At 57.3% G+C, this 21087-nt stretch overlaps 1 protein-coding gene across 1 annotated transcript in view; it reads left to right on the forward strand.

Moving 5' to 3' along the window:
- The window catches only part of LOC149869944 (dedicator of cytokinesis protein 2-like), a 107967-nt gene that overhangs the window by 44206 nt on the left and 42674 nt on the right, over positions 1-21087 (forward strand). The window contains exons 25-28 of the mRNA XM_090035178.1: positions 9113-9183; positions 12017-12123; positions 17809-17936; positions 20940-21011. Coding sequence (XP_089891304.1) covers positions 9113-9183; positions 12017-12123; positions 17809-17936; positions 20940-21011 — 378 coding nt within the window. The remainder of the gene's footprint in view (positions 1-9112; positions 9184-12016; positions 12124-17808; positions 17937-20939; positions 21012-21087) is intronic.

The following is a 21087-nucleotide window of genomic DNA, read 5'->3' on the forward strand; positions in this document are numbered from 1 at the left end:
GCATCTGGAGGAGGAAAGGTTGATCACAAGCTGCCAGAATGGGTTTTACTAAGATCAGATTGTGCCAAACAAGCTTGATCTCCTCCTCTGACAAAGTAAGTACTTGGCTGGATGAAGGGTGTGCTGTGGCTGTCGTGTGTCTGGACTTCAGCCGAGCTTTTGGCAAGGTCCCATGTGGCGTCCTCATAAACAAACTGGAGAAACACGAGCCGGACAAACTGGCTCAATAGCCGCAAGCAAAGGGTAATTCCTACAGGCAGGGGTCAGGATGGCAGAAGGTTTCCAGTGGAGTCCCGCAGGGCCTGGCGCTGTTCAAGGTGTTCATTAATGGTTTGGATGCTGGCACAGGCAGCTGCTGGAGCAAGTTTGCCCACGACATGAAACTGGGAAGGGGGTTGGACTAGACAACCTCTCAAGGTCCCTCCAGCCCTCCCTTGTGATTCTGGGACTCCCATCCAAGTCCTGAGCTGACACAATCCTTAATGAGATCAACGCTTCTAAAAGAAGCCAGGACGGGCACAGTTTCATCTTTCCTAAAATAAGGAATGCTGCGACAGTGATCGCCCTTCAACGTGGACTTTTATTAGATTGCTTATAAAGCACCATCTAAGCGCTGCAGAAAGACCAACACTGATCTGCTGTCTGGTCAGACACCAACAGATAACGTTGCAAATGAAAGCCCCAAAGTGCTAAACTAAATGCACAGTAATTAAGGTGTATTAAGAAACAAGTAGATATGTCCACAATCATTGCATAAAGATACAGCACTAAAGGACCAGTGCAAAGTCAAGCACGGCCAGAGTTAGACATGCTCGTGCATTGGGGTTTTATCTGTGGGACCCCTACCTCAGGGCACAGGACGGGCGATGCTGGGGAAATAGGTATTTTTGTACAGCTTCGCAGGCCCGTGCATCTCCAGGCCTCATCCCAGACTGTTCTGTGATGTCTATTCCTACTGTATCCGAGTGCCTTGCAGACACTAATGAAATTATCTTTGCAGCCTGCTTGCGAGGGAGGAAGGTTTGAAAGAAATCGGGCCCGAAATGAGCCTGGTGGACTTGGCAGGCTTAATTCATAAGGAACCTCCTGGTTCTGCTAGTTTGGGGGCACAGCTGGGGGTGCATGCTGCTGCTTTCTCAGACCACTGAGCCTCTTCATTGCACCTCGTATATTTGGAGCACGGTGTTTGCTGACTGCAGTGGCAGCCGCAAGCCGTTTGCACACGTGCACATCGGGCTCTGAGGGTCTTGCACACCAGCCCACATTGCTGCACCAGCTGCCACGCAGTAACAGCTGTGCCAGGTGACCATGGGGCACCGGAGCAGGTCCAGAACCTCCCCCCACCCTGCCATGGTCAGTCTGACCCCCCACCTCTGCCCCGGGTGCCAGCAGAGCTCACTGCCCCCTGAGCTGAGCAGCAAGCAGGCAGCGGCCACCTGCGAACGACATGGCGTAAGTAACTTGCAGCGACAGGGCAGGGGCAGGAGCCAGTTCTCCACAATGGCATCTCACGGCCTTGATCTTGAGACCGTCCTTCTTGCCTGGCTTCATTCATGCAGAGGTGGGGCTTTCCGAAGCTGCCGCATCTCCCAGCTTCTGCCGGGGACCTTCCAGCGGCTTTCTTTGTCGTCCGCCTCCTCCAAGCGGGTCTGTGCCGCAGGCTGAGGCGGGCGCGGGTTTTGGGGACATAAAGCCTGTGATTGTGCACGCAATGCACAGCCATGACAGAGCCATTGGGGTTGTACAGGTAACATGCCTGGTCATGTAAGGGTGGCCTGTGTTTTATACTCCTGCACGCCTGCCTGTATGTTGGGCCGTGCCAAAACATGCACTGGTGCTCGCACCTAGCTGACCAAATGATGCGGACCGCCGCGCCTCGTTGAGCCGTCCTGCCGTCCCACCTTTGTGCTGCTTGCACCCTTGGCCTTGAAGAGAATAGAAATCGTGGTGGATAATTGAAGTACGCGTCGGGGGAGGACCCACGGCCAATCTCTGTGGGATCCCACCAGAAATGGGCTCGCCGGATAATGATCACGAGACGGTCCTGCGAGGCCTGCCTGATGGCTTTTAATCTATTTAATGAGAGCCATGTTGATTTTTGTTGTCCTAGTTTTCTAATCAAACTGTCACGCCGCTCCCAGTCAAGCGCCTCTCGGAAGCCTGTGCATATCATATCAGCACTGTTACCAGTAGTGAACTTGTAATCTCATCAAAAAAAGCCATCAAGGTAATTTGACAGGATCTGCTTTCTCTATGCCCATGTTGATTGGCACAGCCGATATTACTCTTCTCTAATGCTTCATTAACCAAGTCCCATATCAACAACTCCATTACTTTGCCCACAATTGATGCCGGGCTGACAGGCCTGGGATTACAGGGTCTTCTGCTGGTTTCTCTGTGGGGGGGTGTGCACCGAGTGCAGAGCCTCTGCCCCCATTAGCCCCCTGCATTGTGCACCTTGGAGGTGGACTCAGGCGCTTTCCCTCTCTCCTTTGTGCTCCAAGCTAATTCCCAGCTGAATCCAGTTCCCCACACTGCACTTGTGGGACCTGGGAGCCGTGGTAAGACCACCATTGGCTTCGGCAGCCCCGTGTCTGTCCCCAGGCTTGGTCTTTGACTCGACCGGCCTATTTTTGCTGAAGCTTTAAAAAGAACTAAGTCAGCCTGAGGCTACGCTCCCAGCTGGAACATTTCAGGCAGAAAGATCAAGGTCTCATGCCCTTAGGACTGCAAGCAAGGTCTTGGCATGGACAGTGCCTGTGCCTTTGTTGCGTGTTGTGTTTGTCCCGACCTGTCCCACAACGCCCGCACCTGCTGGAGGTTGGACGTGGCAGCCGTGGCCTCTCCGACATCGCCGTCCTAGACAGCGGGCCTTGGCCTTTTGCAATGGAGTTTGCCAGCTCACTGGAAGCAGGGAACTTGAAACACGTCGGAGGAAGTCAAAACAGGACACACTGGACAAAAGCGCGCCCGTGAACAGCCAGCTGCTGCGAGTGGATACTAGTGGCAGGGAGCCTGGCCTCCGAACCACCCGACGACATCTTTATCCCTATTGCTGCAAATAAATCGCGTGCTGCCTTTCAGTGGTGTCCTTGCCCCATCCTGTCCCTTTTTTTTCTGCTTGGGCCTTTCCTAGCACCTGGTGCAGTCGGCTGCTGCCTCTCTGAACCAGTCAGTCTCCAAGGTGCAGCTCTGTCCTGACCTGACGGGGTGAGTGGAAACTCTGGTCAGTGTTGCCCTGTGCGGAGCCGTGAGCCCCAGGCAGAGCCCGGCCAGCCGGAGAGTGTCCGGAGAGCATTAATAGGACAATCTCTGAACAGGCGGCAGGCGAGGGGGTCTGTTTGGGGGAAGAGGACAAAGGACGTGGGCTTGAAGCTAGAGGTGGCCCAAACAAGGGAAGAGTTAGGGACCTGCACATTGTGACCTCTTGGTTAATTCTGTGCTAATTTAGTCAGACTCCAAGGGAGGAGCAAGCTTGGCCCCTGCCCTGGGCACGGACTGAAGACATCCCGTTGCACATCTGGTCTGGAACAGTCTGCCAGCGGAGGTGGTTCAAGCACCGACATTGAACACCTTCAAGAGTAAATTGGATGCTTATCTTGCTGGGATCCTATGACCCCAGCTGACTTCCTGCCTTTTGGGCAGGGGGCTGGACTCAATGATCTCCTGAGGTCCCTTCCAGCCCTAATGTCTATGAAATCTATGAAAAATATCAGGCCCTAAATGAGGACATTGCCTCCACGCAGAGACAGCCAACACCGCTGCTCTAGATCGGCTGGTGTCTCTGAGGGGTGCAGCTGGGTGCTGGAGAAAAGTCCTCCTCCTTGCAACAGTCCAGCTGGTTACTGAGCCCAGTATCAAAGCAAATGGTGGGCTCAGGGGTGCAGAGCTGGCTGCGCAGGCACACACACGGGGCCCCAAAGACTTAAGTGCCCCCGGGGACTGTTTGGGCACCCGGCGGAAATGTAGGAACGCACAGACTTTGTCCCCTTGGGAACGCAATGGGGGCAGGTGGTCTCAGGAGTCTGTGGCGGGGCTCCCTGGGCACACAGGGAAGGTCAGAGATGCAGGGTTATATATTCCTTCAAGGGAGAGAGGTGGCTGCTTCCAGCTTCGCCTGTCTGGAAATCTGGGAGACAGGCTAGGAAAACCAAGCCAGGGAGTCTCAGCCAACAGCGAAGTACAAGCCCTTGAGGTCAGGGGGCTGAAGCTGGAGCCAGTGATGGAGGAGAGACCTACAGGGATGGCTTCAGGATGAGCTGTGGGAGCCTTTTGGGACTCAGGAGGCTGTTCTGGACTGCTGTTGAGCTTCCCTGGGCTTGGCTGCTCTGCAAGACCTGTGCAAGCCCTGGCACAAAGCTGCGCCGCCGTAGGTGGACAAACAGGTGCATGTGGGAGGTAGCAGTGTCGTGAGGGGCTGGAGGAATCCCCTGAATCAGTGCTGGCGGGAGGGAGAAGTCGTGCGCACCCCTGGTTGCAGGCAGCGACCCTGGGCTCAGGGGCACGGAGGCTCGTCCAGGAGCACAAGGCAGAATCGTATTTTCCTGGGCGCGAGTTGTTCCTTGTACATGAGATGTGTATTGCAGTTGCCTTGTTAACTGCGCAGTAAACATCTCAGCGTCTACATGTGTGCCCCTATTAAGACACACGAAAGTAATAAACTCCACAGCAGGGTAGGACGACCTATCCTGCTCCAAGTTTCTTCATGTGCAGCAGCACACGTATAGGTGCTGCCCTGGCTCCCTGGGGCATGGGGTGCTTCAGTGTGGTGCTCCTCGTGCCCCCACCAGCCGCTCTGCAGCACATGCAGCCTGGCCAGAGCAGCCCTGGGCTGGCAGGCTGCCCCCCTGTCCCCTGCCCCTGCCAGCCAGGGCTGCTGCAACAGAGCTCCATGTGCTGCTCATGAATAAACTCCAGAGCAATTCGCTCCAGAGTTTTTTGCTCCTGGGAGCATGTTCAAAGGGTGCGCTTGGGAGCAATAAACTCTGGAGTTTATTTATGCACGTTAATCTTACAGTTAGATGTGCCCTTTGTGCAGCCTTTCCCCTTGTGTCTGATCCAGGATGTCACAGGGGATATTACAACAGCCCAGAACGTCTCCGTTCGTATCTGTGTTGGCCTGATCGGTGCTGCTCCCTGAACCTGCCCCTGTGTCTTCCCCTTCAAGGAGCCCTCCCAGCTCTCAATATCCAGGACAGGCCTGAACTTGGGTCTTCTTCAGACAATGAGCAATCGCTGTTACTCGCCCTGAATGTGCTGGATGCTCGGGGGAGCTTCTCGAGGAAGCTGATTGCTTCCTTCTGTCCAAGTCTGACTCCCGCAGTTCGTTTTCCCTTGCTCCCTGTGCAAGGTGTCTGTGACCGCGCGGGGCCCGGGTGCTCCTCCGTCCTCGGAGCACTGCTTCCCTTGCTGCGGGAGGACATCTGAGCCCAGCAATCTTCTTCCACAGGCCAGCGCACGCTAGCCCATGTGGAGTTCAAATCAAACGCGGCTGCCCTGGAGGGGCAAAGCAAAGCAGAGGCAGAGGAGCTCTGCCCGTCTCACCTATCCACAGTCCCCACAACAGCGGTGTACCTCCAGAGCCAAACAAATAAGCTGGAGCAGACTGGAAATCCATGGGGTATCCAGAGCCCACAGCTGCCCCGGGGTGCTGACTACCTCGAGGCCGGGCACTTGTGCTCCCTGGTGCTTGGTGGGGTGTGACAGGGCAGGTGTGATCGAGATTTCATCTGGGCTGTTGGGCTCCAGTGCCCAGGCTTTGCACATGAACCCGTGTTTGCCCCTTTGCCCTCGAACTCAAAGGCTGGGCTCTCCCCGGATGCAGCCCTGCTTCACCTCAGCCCTTAAAGTGGCTCCATGCAAATTCAAATGTGGCTCAGGACTTTCCTTTCACAGGAGAGACCCAGCAAGCACCTGTCTGCCACCAACACCTCCCCCTTTCTTCTCTCTCCTTGTTATGGAGTGCCTTTCTCACCACCGAAGGGTGCACGCAGCGTGAACGGGGAGGCTGGGTTGTGCATGTTACAGAAATCCCCACATTTTTCACAAATGGCTCAACCCCCGCCCCCACATCCTGGTTAAGAACTGAAACAAAAGCAGCAAAAATCTATGTAAACCAAAGGACAAGGGGGAAAGTTGTTACCATACGTCCAAATTGGCAGCTCTGAAATGCAGGCAAGGGATATGGGAAGCTCGAGTGCCTGGTGGTAAGTGCAGGGTCAGTCGGCTTACGGACAGGAGGGGTGTGCTAACGGGCAGCAGGAGCACCAGGAAACCCCAGCGATTGTGCAGCCGCAATCCCGGGGGCTGTGTCAGCAATGATACAGGTAAGACAGAAATGTCGAATCCTGGTAAATATTTCCGTTGCGTGCTCGAGGCAGTCAGGACAATGACAATGAAGCACTCTTTAATTTGGCAGTGACTAGGGAGGGTGTTAACAGGGACAAAAAATCAACTTTTGAGTCCTCAGGTTGACATAACTTGCAGCTAGGAGTTTACAAGAGTTGGCAGAAGAGCTTCTGGGGGCATTTGTGTTGATTTTTAACAGATCGTGCAACACCCTGGAAGCCCCAAGGACTGGAAACGTCTGAGGATGTAGCCGTTTCCGAGAGCACATGGGGTGACCCACAGCACTTGGGCCATTTAGTCTGAGGCTGAGCTTGACAAAATCATTGCAAAAATGCTGCTGGATGAAATCAATAAAGAATTAAATGATGGCAGCATAATGAATGCGAATCAGCAGTTTTATTGAACGTGGGGTTTATCTAATAATGGTTAAATCATTTTTATTAAGTTACAAGTTTGGTAGAAGGGGGAGTGGTGTTGATATAAGGTACCTCTCAAAACATAATATTTTTATTTAAAAATTAGCACTTTACACAGCCAGCAAAACTTGTATTAAAAGGATGAAAATCTGAGTAACATAAATCTCAAAATGTAGTCATAAATGGGGAATTATAAAATCGTGGGGGGTTTTCTGCTGGGGTCCCTTAGGGACCCGGTCACGGCCCAGCACTATTCAGCGCTGCAGTAGTCGTCCCCTGATAACGTTTGCAGAGGACGGAAACGCCGGGATGCTAAGTAACAATGAAAATACCAGTTGAACAACATGATCCAGACCCATGAGCTGGGCTCACTTGAACAATACGTGTTTTAATATAGTTAAAGGCATCCATGTGGGAACAAAGAACATAAGTCACAATTGCAGAGTCAGGAGCTGTATTTTGGAAACCAGTGACTCAGAAAAGGACTGAGGTCACCATGGATAACCAGCCGAAAAAGAGCTTTCAGGGCCCTGCTGTTGCTAGGGGAGCTAACCTGCTCCTTGGCTGCGCAAGCAGAGAAGTGATGCGTAGAAACAGTGTAGGAAAGTGGCAATGCTCGTCTGTGACATTAGTGTGACCCAGCCTGGCTCACACGGCCAGGTCTGGGGTCCAGAGTTAAAAAGAGGCAGAAATGTTAGAACTGAAAAGAGCTACAAAAATGATCGAAGTCTGGGAATATGGTTTATGGAGGGGGAATGAAACTGCTCAATCTATTTAGGTTGCCCAGGTGAAGGCGAAGAGGTGAAAAACTTTCTATGCAGAGAGACAATTCCTGATAGTAGAAAACCGTCTAAGACAGCCGACCAGGGCTGGGTCAGATCCGGGGGCTGGAAGCTTGTATTGGGTCCAGTGACTGCAAATAAAATGGTGCAGGTGTTAACCAGTGGAGCAACTGGCCTGGAAACATGCTGGATTCCCCATCAAGCGAAGCCTTTAAATCAAGGGAAGAGCCTAAAAGATGCACATCAGCTCAGCCAGGAATTGCAGTCTTGACGCAAGAGTCACTGGGGAAATTCTGGGGTCCCTACAAGGCAAGAGGGCAGCGTTGATCGTTCTGGCCTTAAAATCTGTGGACTGATAAGTATTTACTGGGCGCATCTACACAAGGCGCTGCAAGCACAGTAGATTAATCCTACTGTGCATTAGTGCATCCTGGCAAAAAACGTGCTGTTGCACTAATGCGCAGTAGAATTGCTCTACTGCGCATTAGTGTCATTTAGCACAGGCGCAGCGATGCCCATGCTCTGCTGTGGGGATGTCCCAGGCATCTGGGCTGTGCTGGTTCCCCCTTCTCCCCTTTCTGCTCCACACGTCGGGAGGGTTTGAAGCCTCCCCCAGAGGCGCTGGTGCTGCTGCAGCCCGGGCTGGGGATGAGGCTGCACTGTGCTGCATCGGCCCCGCAGGGTCCTGGCTGGAGGGTCTTGCCCCCATGCTCAGGCTCAGCCCAGCACTGCATTGGGGGCAGGAAGGGATTTCCCCCCTGTGCAGACTGGTCCAGACTGGGGGGTTTCTCCTTCCTCTGGATTTGGGGCATGGCCTGGGCCTGGGGGTCTCTGCAGTGCTCATGACCCTCCTGGCAGCAGCAGGACAATGCCAGCTGCAGCCCCCCTGTATCCTGGGCGCGGGGGCGATGCTTGGGGCTGTGTCGGGGGCGATGATAGCCTTACAAAGAGTTTAGATGATGGTTTGTCTGGGCTGGTTTGGATGGGGCTGATTCTGCCTCAGGCAGGGCTGGGACTGGATGCGACCCCGCAGCTCCCTGCCCGCCCCATGGCTCCAGGACTCTAGGAAGGGGCAGTGGAGTGGGGTTCAGTCTCCTCAACCTACAGCCCCTGCAGCCTGGTCCCTGGGGTCGGCCTTGGGGATTCCTGCACGGCCTCAAAGTGAGAACTGGGCACCGCGGCTCCTGCCCAGGTCCTCTGCCAGCCGAGCTGGGCTGCCAGGTGCCGATGCCACAGTCAGAGCAGGTGTACCAGTGGACGTCCGGCACTGTGGGGTGGGGAGGGAGAGCTCACGAGCCCTCCCCTCCAGCAGCGCGAGCTGCCTCGTGCACTGGTCAGTGGGAAGCCACCATGAGCTACAGATTCACGGGCCCCACCGGTCTGTCTGTTTGCCACGTTAGGTCGCAGAGTGAAATCCATGGTGCTTAAGGGGGTTTCGAGGATGCCCGAGCATGACTTTCATGTGCCCCAAGCAGTAAAACTACCTGAATTGTGCCCTTCTGAAATGCTTAACGAAGCCCAGCTCCCTCTGCCCCTAGCTAACTCTGTGCTGGTGTTTGCTTCCAGGAGGCGGCTCTGAAGTACTTGCCTTCCATCCTGGAGGACATGTTTGGGATCTTCGACAGCTCCGTGCTGGGGTAAGGGACACTTTTCTCCTCCTTTCATGGAGCCACGCCGTGCTGGGTCTCACGTCACACAGAGTGTGGCCTGCGTGTCAGCAAGCAGCTTGTGGGGTGTCAGCTGCCCCAGCGCCCCACAGCCTGAGCGGACAACGTGCTGTATTGGCCCAGGGGGATCTAAAGGCGATGGCAGGAGCAGGGCAGCACGGCCTGGTGCCACCTGCCCACACGCCTGGCTCTGAGCCCAGAGGAAGGAAACGCTGGCGCTGGACCTCCGGCCGCTGGGGCCAGGGGCACTTGCCCTGCCTGGGGGGTAGGAAGGGGGAGGCCCTGTCTGGGTGTGCAATGCTCTGTGCACAAGCTGTGGAAGTGACTGCATCCGTGCAGCTGAGATGGCAGCTCAGGAGGGACCGTCCGTGGCTCGGGAGAGGCTCAGAAGAGACCGGCAAGCTCCCCCGGCTCTCTCCATCTGGCTGGGTCCTCGACAGGGCTGGTAGGAGGAGCAGATGCTACGGTTGAAGCAAGCCGGGCTCTGAATGCGTGGACGGGAAGCGGGTCAGACCAGACCCTGCCGTTGCTGCACGGTCGCCGCTCACAGCAGAGCTGGACGTCCACGCTGGGCTGCTGGTCTCTCCACAAAGCCACACGCCATGTCTGGGTCCTCCAGGAGCGGGTGGGAGCTGTGCATGATCTGGGGGCGACGATAACCCGAGCCGGTAGACATGCAGCTGCAGCTTTAGCACTAACCACAGATGCAGCGGCTGGATGTGCTGCCGTGCCAAACCGCCCCGAAAGTGAATGTAGCGTGGGGCCTCGCCACAGCAGACAGGCGTCTGGAGTGTAAGACTTGGGAGGGGATGGCGCCTGCCTTTGCAGCTGGTCAGACCCGGCCCAGGGGTTGTGTGCAGTCCGGGCCCACATTTTAGGAACATGCAGAAGGGCCCAGAGGCAGGCAGCCGCGATGATAAGGGGCTTGCTGCAGCTCCACGGGGAGAGACTGAGCGAACTCGGCACGCTGAGCAGGAGAAGAGGGCACGGCAGGACAGGAGAGCCACTTGCAAGCAGCTGAAAGGCTGCCTCAAGGGAGAGGGACGCAGGACAAGGGTTGAACGAGCAGCAGCGCAGGGGCAGAAAACACTTCAGGAAAACGTCCCCTCCCGATAGGACAGTAAGGTGATGGAGCAGGCTCCTGGGACCTCCTTCCTTGGGAGGTTTCAACAGGAGGACGGAGACGCGTTGGCAGCAATGACTGTGGAGTGGCATCCCTGCATCCCAGGCCCTCGAGGTCCCTTCCACACCTCTGAATCTGGCTTCGTGTCCATGCAGTTGCCTGTGCCTGTCGAGGATGGGCGCGCGGTCTTGGTGTTGCCTCTTTAAAACTTGCCCTTTTAAGAAACTGGAGCGGAGTGAAGAAATTGAGCTGAACAAACCATTTGTGCAGGGTGTGAAGCAACTGCCCCAGCCCCTCCAGCTCGCTTGGCTGCAGCAGCTGTGGAGCAGCTCGGAGAGGAACTAGACGGGCTCTGGCCAGAGAAAAAGGGAACAAGCGTGGAGGAACTGGGCCTGCTGCAGCCACGCAGGGCAAGGCTGCAGGAACAGCCCCACGGGGCGAGCAGTTTCTCCCTTCACGACTCTCCTGGACTGGACCAGGCTGAGGTGTCAGTCCTTGGTTCAGAGCAATGCAGCTGGTGACAAGGGGCCTGTTGTTCTCCCATAATGAAATGAACTGCTGGAGGGGTTTGCTGGAGCTCTTCCAGACTTTGGGCGTTTATAGACATGCTCCAGGAGTGTGTGCGTCCGGGGGCGGGGAGCACCTCGGAGAGCTGGTCTAATTAAAGCACCCAGAGCGTCACATGTATCAGTGTCTCCACGCTGAAAAATTGTGGGGCACTTTAATTAACCTTGTTGAATGCACGCTAGTTGAAGTATCCACACCACCGTTTTTTGGCACGGGGACACTGCCATGTGTGACGTTGGATTCTGCTGGAGCACAGTAATTACCACGCTGCAGCAGAATTGATTAATCGAGTCTGCTCTGATGCACCGTAATTACAGCGCGTTGGAGCAGCCTCACTGCTTTGTGCCCAGAGGCAGAGGCCAGCCTGGGAGGTGGCCGCCCCAGAGATGTCCGGTCCAGAAGACGCTAAGCTGCCAACGCTGGACTGGGCCGTGCGGGAGGGTGTGCCTGCCCCCACGTGGACGGGCTTGGTCCCCTTGGCAGCCCCTCCGCCAGTCCAAGCAAGAGGCCCCGGCCCAAGCAAATGAAAAATGAGCCCAAGTCAAACCTTTCAGCCTCTCTCCAGCCGCTAGACGTGAGCCCCTCTGGGTTCAGGCTGCCTCCGGGCCACTGCTCCTTCCCTAGCTCCACGTCTTGCTCTTTAACTGCCAGCTAATCCCCACAGCCGGGCTCCCACCCCAGGGTTTCAAGGGCCTGACTGCCCTGTTACAAGAACATTTGTAAGAGACTTTCACTTGCAAACATACCTTGTGGAGGGAGAGGCAGTCTACGTTGCGTGCCCAGCCCCGAGCCACCCCACCTGCCAGCCGCGTGGTTCAGAGTGGCAGCTCTTGGACAGCTTCCTTTCCAACACTGCCTGCTTCACCGCAAGGCAGAGGTCCAGTCCGATGTGACTGGTCACACGCTTAAGACTCTCCAACCGGTCATGAGTGGTGGGCAGAGGCAGTGGCTGGGAGCAGGGCAGCTGTTGAGCGAGCGGGGTGGAGCGCACCCCGGCAGGGAGAGAAACCTTTGTGCCTTGCAGGTCCCGGGCGCTGGGCAGCTCCAGCCCTTGCCCCTTTTCTCCATGGTCCCACGTAACTTGTGCTCTGTCCACTTGTGTCTGGGCTGCAGGGGCTTGCTTCGGGATTTCATCGGGAACCTGCCACCACAGCGCTTGCTCAGGCAGAAGCTCCAGTCCTTGACAGACATAGTCAACAGCAAGATCTTCCAGTCCTATGGTGAGTAGGAGTCACCACGGGTCCAGCTGGGCAGCTCAGCCCTGCAGACTCCTCCCTAGAAGAGATCGTAGGGGAGAAGTGGGGTCACATCCAGTCCCAGCCCTGCTTGAGGCAGGGTCAGCTCTGTCCAAACCATCCCAGATGACCCCTATGCCAACACAACACAGCCCCAGGCATTGCCCCCACCCCTGCCCCGGGAAAGCAGGGGTGCCATGGCTGCCAATGTCCTGCTGCTGCACAGGGGGTTAACAGAGGCCCCAGGTTGAGGCCGTGCCCCCGCTGCAGGGGTGGAACCAGGGGTGGGAGGATGTGCACGGACATTAAAGCCCTGCTTCCTGGGCCCCAACGAGATCTAGGCATCCCAGCGCCTGTCAGGAAGCCCTGGGGCTCCTGAAGTCCCGTGCACGGCGTGCCCAGCACTGCTGCCAGCAGAGCAGACTGGCCTTCCCCTTCTCTGCTGTTTAAGCCCCATCAGGATCCTCAGACCAGGGCTGTAAGAGCCGAGTTGCTTGGATTCATGGGCTTTCCTGAGGGGAGCCTGGCTCTGGAGCCAGCGACTGCAGCCCTGACTTAGGGGGGACCCGGGTCCTGCTGCACGGGCTGCTTCGGTGTCATGGGGCCGTCCCTTAAAGGCTGGGGGAACGTGTCAGACCAAGTTGTAGCCACGGCAGTCTGGGAATATTGGGAGAGGCCAAGATGTCTGCCTGAGGTCTTCTGCTGGACCAGTTGCACGGTTGGGATAGTTAGACAGGCTGTGCAATTTAGGAGATTCTTCTTCTGAAAGAAATCCTTAGGATAAGGGTGTTGTAGCTGCGATAGACCTGAAATTACACCAGGAACAAGGGTTTCTGAGGGCTTTTGTGGACCAGCTCTGCAGCCAGGATGCAGTGAGACGGGCTCTCGAGTGCACAGCTGTCTTCCTCAGTCTCTGGACAGAGGAAACCAGGCGCAGCAAGTGAAGCGCGGCACAGGGGAGGGGCTGGGAGACATCCTCAGCTGTCTGTGATGCCTGCGCCTCTCCTCCGAGGAGCAGGTCTGGTGCCTCCGTCCCAGCGAAAGCCTCACCTGCCATGGGTGCCTTTGCACCCAGGCCTCACAAGAGCAGGGGTTGAGGCTCCCTTGTCTTTTGCAGTTCACTGGGGCAGCTGGCGGTTGTGGGTCTTGGCCCGAGACGCCCTGCTCTTCTGCCCCAGAGCATGGACTCTGCTCTGGGAGCCAAGCGTTGCAGTGCACCTCTGCACTGTGCCCAAATGCCGGCATGGCCAGCTCGTGGTGTCACGAAATTTGGGGCAAAGCTGGGGTCTGAACCTTCCTCTTTGAGGGGCTCCTCAGTGCTGCAGCCCCTGCACCGAGCCTCCCCCTCCTCTGCATGGGAGCACGTGTCTCTGCTTTGTCTCCCTTCCTGCCTTTATCCCCCACCCAGAGCCAGCATGGGGGGATCTGGTGGGAGATGGGACTGGGGGGACAATACGTGACCTAGAGGCAGGAGCCTCTGGGGTGTCCCGCTCACAGCCAAGCGTGTGCTGCTGGGCTGTCCAACGGCATGTCCTTGAGAGCAGGCGTGAGAAGGCCGGGAGATGTCCCAGGGATGCAGGGACAAGCAGCTGCTGAGTCAACCAGTCTCGGCAGCCAAGGAGCAGCTTGCGGCTTGTTTGAATGCACAGGACGTGCTGCGGGCGCTGGAGATGGGCTCCCCTCAGACGCAGCACTTTGCAATGAAGGCTGCGTCCCGACAGTCCTGCTGCACGGCCCCACAGCCATGGCCGCCTGAGCAGTGTCCAGCGCTTTGCTCCAGGCCCTTTGGGGTAATAAGCATCCTCAGTGGTGGAGCTAGGTCTGCTCTGGTCTGGGAGGTAGAAGTGGGGTCTGGGCGGTCTAGCCCTGGCCTCTTCCCACCAGAAGAATTGGAGATTTCTTCTGCCCCTGTTGCCAGTGCATGGTGTGTCCCCATGGCCTCAGTATCCCTCTGCTATCGCTTCTCTCGCTGCTGCTTGGAGCAAAGCCACGGAGTCGGGCAGCGAGGGCAGGCGAATGTGTTTGCAAGCGGTCGCTCCGGAAGGGAGTTGGGGCTTGGCAGACACTGCAGAACGCAACGTCCCCGTGCCACGCGGTGCGGAGCAGAGAGACTCTAGCACGTGCACAAAGGCAGAGCGGGAGCCGGAGCAGGGACAGGGACCGGCTGGTTTGCTCCGGCCGATGGGAGCTGTGCTGGGGTCAAGGGCAGGCAGGCAGCCCAGGACACTGGCGTGCATGAGGGCAGCAGTCGCAGCGCTTACTCTTGGTGCGGAGCAGGATGCGGACCGATGTCACAAAGCTGCAGCCAAGCAGGTTTAGGATGGAGATCAGGAACTGGGGGTAGGAAGGGATTTCCCCCTGGTCAGACTGGTCTGGACTGGGGGGTTTCCCCTTCCTCTGCAGGGGCACGGCCTGGGCCTGGGCTCTCTGCAGCGCCCACTACTCCCCTGGCAGCAGCAGGGTGCTGCTGGCTGCAGCCCCCTCCCTGCACCCTGGGGGTGAGGGTGGGGTGATGCCTGGGGCTGTCGGGGGTAAATATTGTGTTGCTTAGTAGTCAGACACAGGGTTTGTCTGGGTTGGTTTGGATGGGGCTGATCCTGCCTCAGGCTGGGCTCGGACTGGATGTGACCCCCAGCTCCATGGCTCCAGCACGGCCTCTGTGACCTAGTTCAGGGCTGAGGCAGCTGGCGCTGAAACCTGGCAGCAGCCACCATGCCTCTCCCCACGGCTCGGCCGCAGCACAGCCCCTGGCCACGGCACGCGCTCAGCAACCCAGCGCCAGTCCCATGCTGCCCAGTGCTGCCAAAGACCCCAGTTCTGGGCTGGATCCAGCGGCTCCTCAGCTGGATCCGGTCTGCCTGCCGCAGGTTGCCAACCCCTGCCGTCGATGACTATTTCTGTGCCTCTCTGCTGGAGTCCTGGCCTGGGCGCAGACAGACGGCACCTAAACGAATGCAACTTGCAGCTGTGATGTGGCCCCGATCCTGCAAGGAGCCATTTTAGCCAGCGATGCAGCTCCCCCCATTCGGGGCTTTGCACGCGCGTTATGTTGCGTACGCTGGTGCCGACTGTCTGTAGACCCTTACCGGGAAAGCGGCTCCAGTTCTGCTGCCCCCACTTCCAAACGGATGCTGACGGTGTGGATCAATTCATAAAGGAGCTTTAGGTCAGGGTTTGACTTCTCGGGGAGAAACCAAAGGTGACAGCAGTCACAGAGAGGCAGGGCTGGACGGGACCACCGAGGACAGGCTGGCTGGGGTAGGCAAGAGAAGGTGGGTTGTTAACGATGCACTTGGAGGAGATATTGCTGAGAAAAGAGAGTTTTCAACTAAGTGGGAAGAGGATGTGCCTGGTGTTTGCAGCCAGACCCATCTAGACTAGAAACAAACCACAGGTCTTGAACCACGATGGGAGTCAGCCCGAGGGAGGTGCTGGATTCCCCCTGTCTTGGGGCCGCTGGATCGAGGTGTGCTGCGTCTCCAAGACTAGCTCCTCCAGACCCGGTGTTCGCTCCCCGGGGAGGTCTGGTCTGTGCTTGCAGAGGCCTGAGGGGATGACCGCGGGGTGGGAGATGCCTGTGCCCCTGTCTGTGGGCGGACCTAGGATATTGAAAAGCGGGGTGCAGATGCCACAGTGCAACAACACAACACAACGCGCGTTGTTCCTTCAGTTAAAAAGAAACTACAAACTTGACTAATAATCCAGGGATTGTTCAGTTTCAAACCCAAGTGAAAATGGAAGGAGCTGTACTGCAATGTGCATTCCTTGCTATATCATATACAGTGTATGAAACACAGCACCCAAGGCAAAAATAACTAGTGGTGTTGTGTCACTGGTCCTGTCGTCATTAGAGTTGGATGCCCATCTCTTCTTCAGGTTTGTAGAGCAAAACCTAGCTTTCTTGGGCGTCTTGACAGGGCACCCAGTGCTGCATTGACAGTGCTTTCCCTACCTGAGCTCACGTTCCTGCCCGGAGCTGTTGTTTGTAGCCAGGGCTCAGAGCAGTCTGCAGGGCTGGGGAAGAGCAGCGGGGAATGGACAGCAGAATCACAGCACGAAGCACAGCTGGAGGAGGGGAACCAGTAAAGACCATTAAAAAGGCAAGGGGCCAATGTGGTCCCCATTTTCAAAAGGGGAGGAAGGAGGACTCAGGGAACTATAGGCCCGTTAGTCTTACCTCGGTCCTGGGTAAGCTCTTTGAGAAAATTATCCAGAAGCACATCTGCAAGGGGCCAGTGGGGGAGATTATGCTCAGGGCCAACCAACACGGGTTCATTAGGGGCAGGTCCTGTCAGACCAACCTGGCGGCCTTCTACGACCAGGTCACCAAATCCTTAGACACAGGGTAGCAGTGGACATCGTCTTCTTGGACTTCCGGAAGGCCTTCAACACTGTCTCTCACCCCGTTCTCATTAAGAAACTGGGGGGCTGTGGTGTTGACACCCACACAGTCAGATGTGTTGCCAACTGGCTGGAGGGCCGCACCCAGAGAGTGGTGGTGGATGGGTCATTTTCGACCTGGAGGGATGTGGGCAGTGGGGTCCCCCAGGGCTTGGTTCTTGGGTCCACACCGTTCAACATCTTCATCAGTGACTTGGACGAGGGGGTAAAAAGCACCCTGTTCAAATTTGCTGATAACAGTGAGATGTGGGGGGATGTGGGCATGCTAGAAGGAAGGAATAGGCTGCAATCAGACCCAAGCAGGTTACAGGGGTGGGCGGATGAGAACAGGATGGGATTCAACACTGACAAGTGCAAGGTGCTGCACCTGGGGAGGAAGATCCAGCAGCATACCTACATGCTGGGGAACTCCCTTCTCATCAGTGCAGAGGCAGAAAAGGATCTTGGAGTCGTCATTGATGCCAAGATGAACATGGGCCGCAGTGTGGGGACGCGGTCAGGAAGGCCACCCGCACCTTGTCGTGCATCCACAGATGTATCTCGAGCAGGTCCAGGGAGGTGATCCTCCCCCTCTATGCAGCACTGGTCAGGCCGCAGCTGGAGTACTGCATCCAGTTCTGGGCACCGCACTTCGGGAGGGATGTGGACAGCATGGAGAGGGTCCAGCGGAGGCCACTTGCATGATGGGGGCAGCAGGGCAGGCCCTACGAGGAGAGGCGACGGGACCTGAACCTGTTCAGCCTCCACAAGAGAAGGCTGAGGGGGGATCTAGTGGCTGTCTATAAACTGGCCAAGGGGGACCAGCGAGCAATGGGGGAGTCCCTGTTCCCCCGAGCACTGCCAGGAGTGACCAGGAATAACGGTCACAAGCTGGCAGAGGGCAGGTTTAGGTTAGATATCAGGAGGCGCGACTTCACCGTCAGGGCAGCTAGGGTCTGGGACTGACTTCCAAAAGCAAAGTGGTGCAGGCTCCTACCCTGGGGGGTTTTAAGAGAAGGCTAGACAATCACCTTGCTGGGGTCGTTTGACCCCAGTACTCTTTCCTACCATGGCAGGGGGTTGGACTCGATGATCTTCTCAGGTCCCTTCTGACCAACTATGAAACAATGAAACTATGAAGACAGGGGTCGTTAATGCCGGTAGCTTAGAGGCCATTGGGTAGGTTACAACGAGCCATGGAGTGGATGGGCCATGGAGCAGGACCCAAAGGGGGGGGGCGAGCATACCAGTGCCCCGGCTGCGCCCACCCACCCATCTCTGTCTCTGCAGAGTGCCGGGAGCTGCTCCTACACACGACAGTCCCCATTCTGGAGGAGATGATCCAGAGGGGGGAGGAGGAGGAGGCCTGCATCGACCTGCTCAGCAACACCCTGGAGGTGCTCTACAAAGCCGAGAAGGTAAAGCCTGCGCCGGTGGCGGGGCCCGCTCAGCCATGCCCAGCCTGGGCAGCCCATGCCGGGGAAGGCCCTGGGCACATGGGACGGGACCGGGCTTGGGCACCACGTCCCAGCCCCTCCGCTCCACCCGGGCAGGAGCTGCTCCGCGGCGTGGCTGCCCACAGCCGGCCCGCTCTGCCTGCCAGGAGCCATCTGGTTTCCCGTGGGATCTCTCTGTGGCTGCTCATCTCCAGCTGCAAACTGGGAACTGGAGCAAACGCCAGGGGTAAGAGGAGCCCTTTGAACTAGCCACCAGTCGGGCATGAGACCAGACAGGATGAGCGTGGGGCCGTGCCAGGCAGGGCGCCGGGGCTCAGCTGTGGGCTGACTCGCCCATGCTCATAGGCTCTTTCTAGTCCACCTGGGTGAAACATCTGGAAACGGTACAAATCAAAGCCCAGTTCAGCAACACAGGAATAACCGGCAGCAGGGAACCGAGAGTCAGCCCCTCGGCCAAAGGCCAAGCACAGGGAGCTGGTGTCCGTGATCCTTCAACACCAGCTCCTGTTCGAGACCTGAGCATCCCAGTGCGGCATCAGTCATTGAACAGATGGGCCCATGAGCCTAGCTCCTGCCCCTGGCACATGGCTGGAAATTGCAGTAAGAGACAGGCACGTCCATCACAGTGGCTGGGCAGGGGCTGGCTCGGCTTGAGTCGGGCAGTCCCTCCTGTGGCAGAAAGCCACTTTGGTTTCTCCCCAAAATCTCTGCCCTGCGACAATGTGATTAGATGGGCCAGCACAGAGGATTCACACCTCAGCCTGTCTCTTCAGGTAACCTGAGCTGGCTGCAGTCCCGAGGGGGGAACCTGTTCCCTCTGCCTACGTGACTGCACCTGGGGACGAACAACCGGCACCATACCTACAGGCTGGGGAACTCCCCTCTTGTCAGCACGGAGGCGGAAAGGGATCTGGGGGTCATCATTGAGTCCAAGATGAACATGGGCCGGCAGTGTGGGGACGCGGTCAGGAAGGCCAACCGCACCTTGTCGTGCATCCACAGATGCATCTCGAGCAGGTCCAGGGAGGTGATCCTCCCCCTCTATGCGGCACTGGTCAGGCCACAGCTGGAGTACTGCGTCCAGTTCTGGGCGCTGCACTTCAGGAGGGATGTGGACAGCATGGAGAGGGTCCAGCAGAGGCCACTCGTATGATCAGGGGGCAGCAGGGCAGGCCCTACGAGGAGAGGCGACGGGACCCGAACCTGTTCAGCCTCCACAAGAGAAGGCTGAGGGGGGATCTAGTGGCCTGTTATAAACTAGTCAGGGGGGATCAGCAGGCACTGGGGGAGTCACTGTTCCCCCGAGCACTGCCAGGAGTGACCAGGAGTAACGGTCACAAGCTGGCAGAGGGCAGGTTTAGGTTAGATATCAGGAGGCGCTACTTCACAGTCAGGGCGGCTAGGGCCTGGAACCGGCTTCCAGGGGAAGTGGTGCTGGCTCCTACCCTGGGGGTCTTTAAGAGGAGGTTAGATGAACATCTTGCTGGGGTCATTTGACCCCAGTACTCTTTCCTGCCATGGCAGGGGGTCGGACTAGATGATCTGCTCAGGTCCCTTCTGACCCTAGAAACTATGAAACTATGACTGGCATCAGTTACCTGGGTGAGGGGTTTCTACCTGGAGGGCTGGAATCTGCCCGGTAACAGGTGATGTATTTCAAATTGGTTGGCTGACAGCCAACTGGGGCTGACCTCCACCGGACCAGGTGAATGAGGTCAGGGGGCCTATATAAGTTAGGACGGGCGAGGAGGCGCTCTCTTCGGCCATGAGGTGAGGCAGCAGCCATGCGGGGGACACAGAGGAGCTTTACCATCTGAAACTGGCTCTCTCTCACCCCAAAACTCATGAGCAAGGAACTGCCTGCCTCCAAAGGGAAACTTCACCTGCCTTTGGAAGATGCTTGTGAGTAAGCTACTCAATCTGATTAGATATCTAGCTGGCAGTAACACAGATGCGCGATCAAAAGGCTACCTCAGCCACACTGTTTGCTCTTTAGGATTTCTAAGATATTGCTCAATCCTGTACCCTAGTTTCCCCTACCCCTTGTAATCAATAAAGTTCTCCTTTTTGACTGGTGTGGGAGACTTCTTGAGGGGGGGGTCTAAATTATGCCTAAGAGACCCCTTAGGTCTGCGGACTAAGGGAGACTTTGCTTTTTGCCCCCTGACTTGGGGAAGTGCCCCAAGTGCCTGTACTGGGTCGAGTACCTCTCGGACTCTTAGGCCTGTGTTTCCCCGAGGACACAGGGCCGAGACAGTCCCTTCTCGGGGTGGTGGCGTCAATGTTACCCCCAGACTAGCGAGTGTGCTCCGGGAGAGGGGTCGGCCGAGCATAAGGCGCCCCAGGGAGGTGCTCAGAGCCTGGCAGGTGGGCGGCTCAACGCAGGAGCACCCCCTGCTGGCCCGCCACACCCCCCACCATCCCACGAGAGGTCTTGGGCTGCCCCCAAGCCACTGGCAGGGGAGCACACGAGACAGGACAGACCTGGGGTCAGGCGTAATGTGGCATCTCCTCTGCTCCTCTGTCATCGCTATTTGTCTGCGCCCAGTGCAATCGGGGCCTCGCTGTGCCTAGAGAGATGGCCCCCAGCCTCGGGGGGCCACAGCCTTGAGTCTGGGTGGGAGCACCGGGAGGGGAGGGGAGGGGAGGGTTGTGCCCCAGCTGCAGAGAAGCAAAGTGACGCTCGCTGTCCAGGTCCAGAAGGAGCCAGGCATAGGGCTGGCTGGAAGGGGCATTTTGCGACCTTGGTCTTGCCAAAAGCATCGTGTGAGATGTCCCTCCCTGCTTCCAACTTGGAGCAGGAAGCCGGACCAGCTGCCAGCACGCAGCGTCCCCGCGGCAGGCCCAGGTGCGGCGCAGCATCTGGGACCGGCGCAGAAGGGAAGCTCAGCACAGCTGCGTGCTTGGGCTTGTGTCTGGGGGTTGTGGCTCTTGGTGAATTTTGCCCTGCGTTCTTGGTTGCAGAGAGCAGAGGAGCGGAGGGTGCGGCAGAGCGCACAGGAGACGCAGTGCTGCGGGGAGCAGGACACGGAGCTGGTGAGTGCCATGCAGTGGAGAAGGGATGGGACATGGCCCGAGCACTCTCTGTCTCTGCCCCTGGGAGTTTCCAGGA

This window comes from Crocodylus siamensis, chromosome 2, assembly GCF_052110815.1.
Source record: "Crocodylus siamensis isolate JL-2025a chromosome 2, ASM5211081v1, whole genome shotgun sequence".
Lineage (NCBI taxonomy): Eukaryota > Metazoa > Chordata > Crocodylia > Crocodylidae > Crocodylus > Crocodylus siamensis.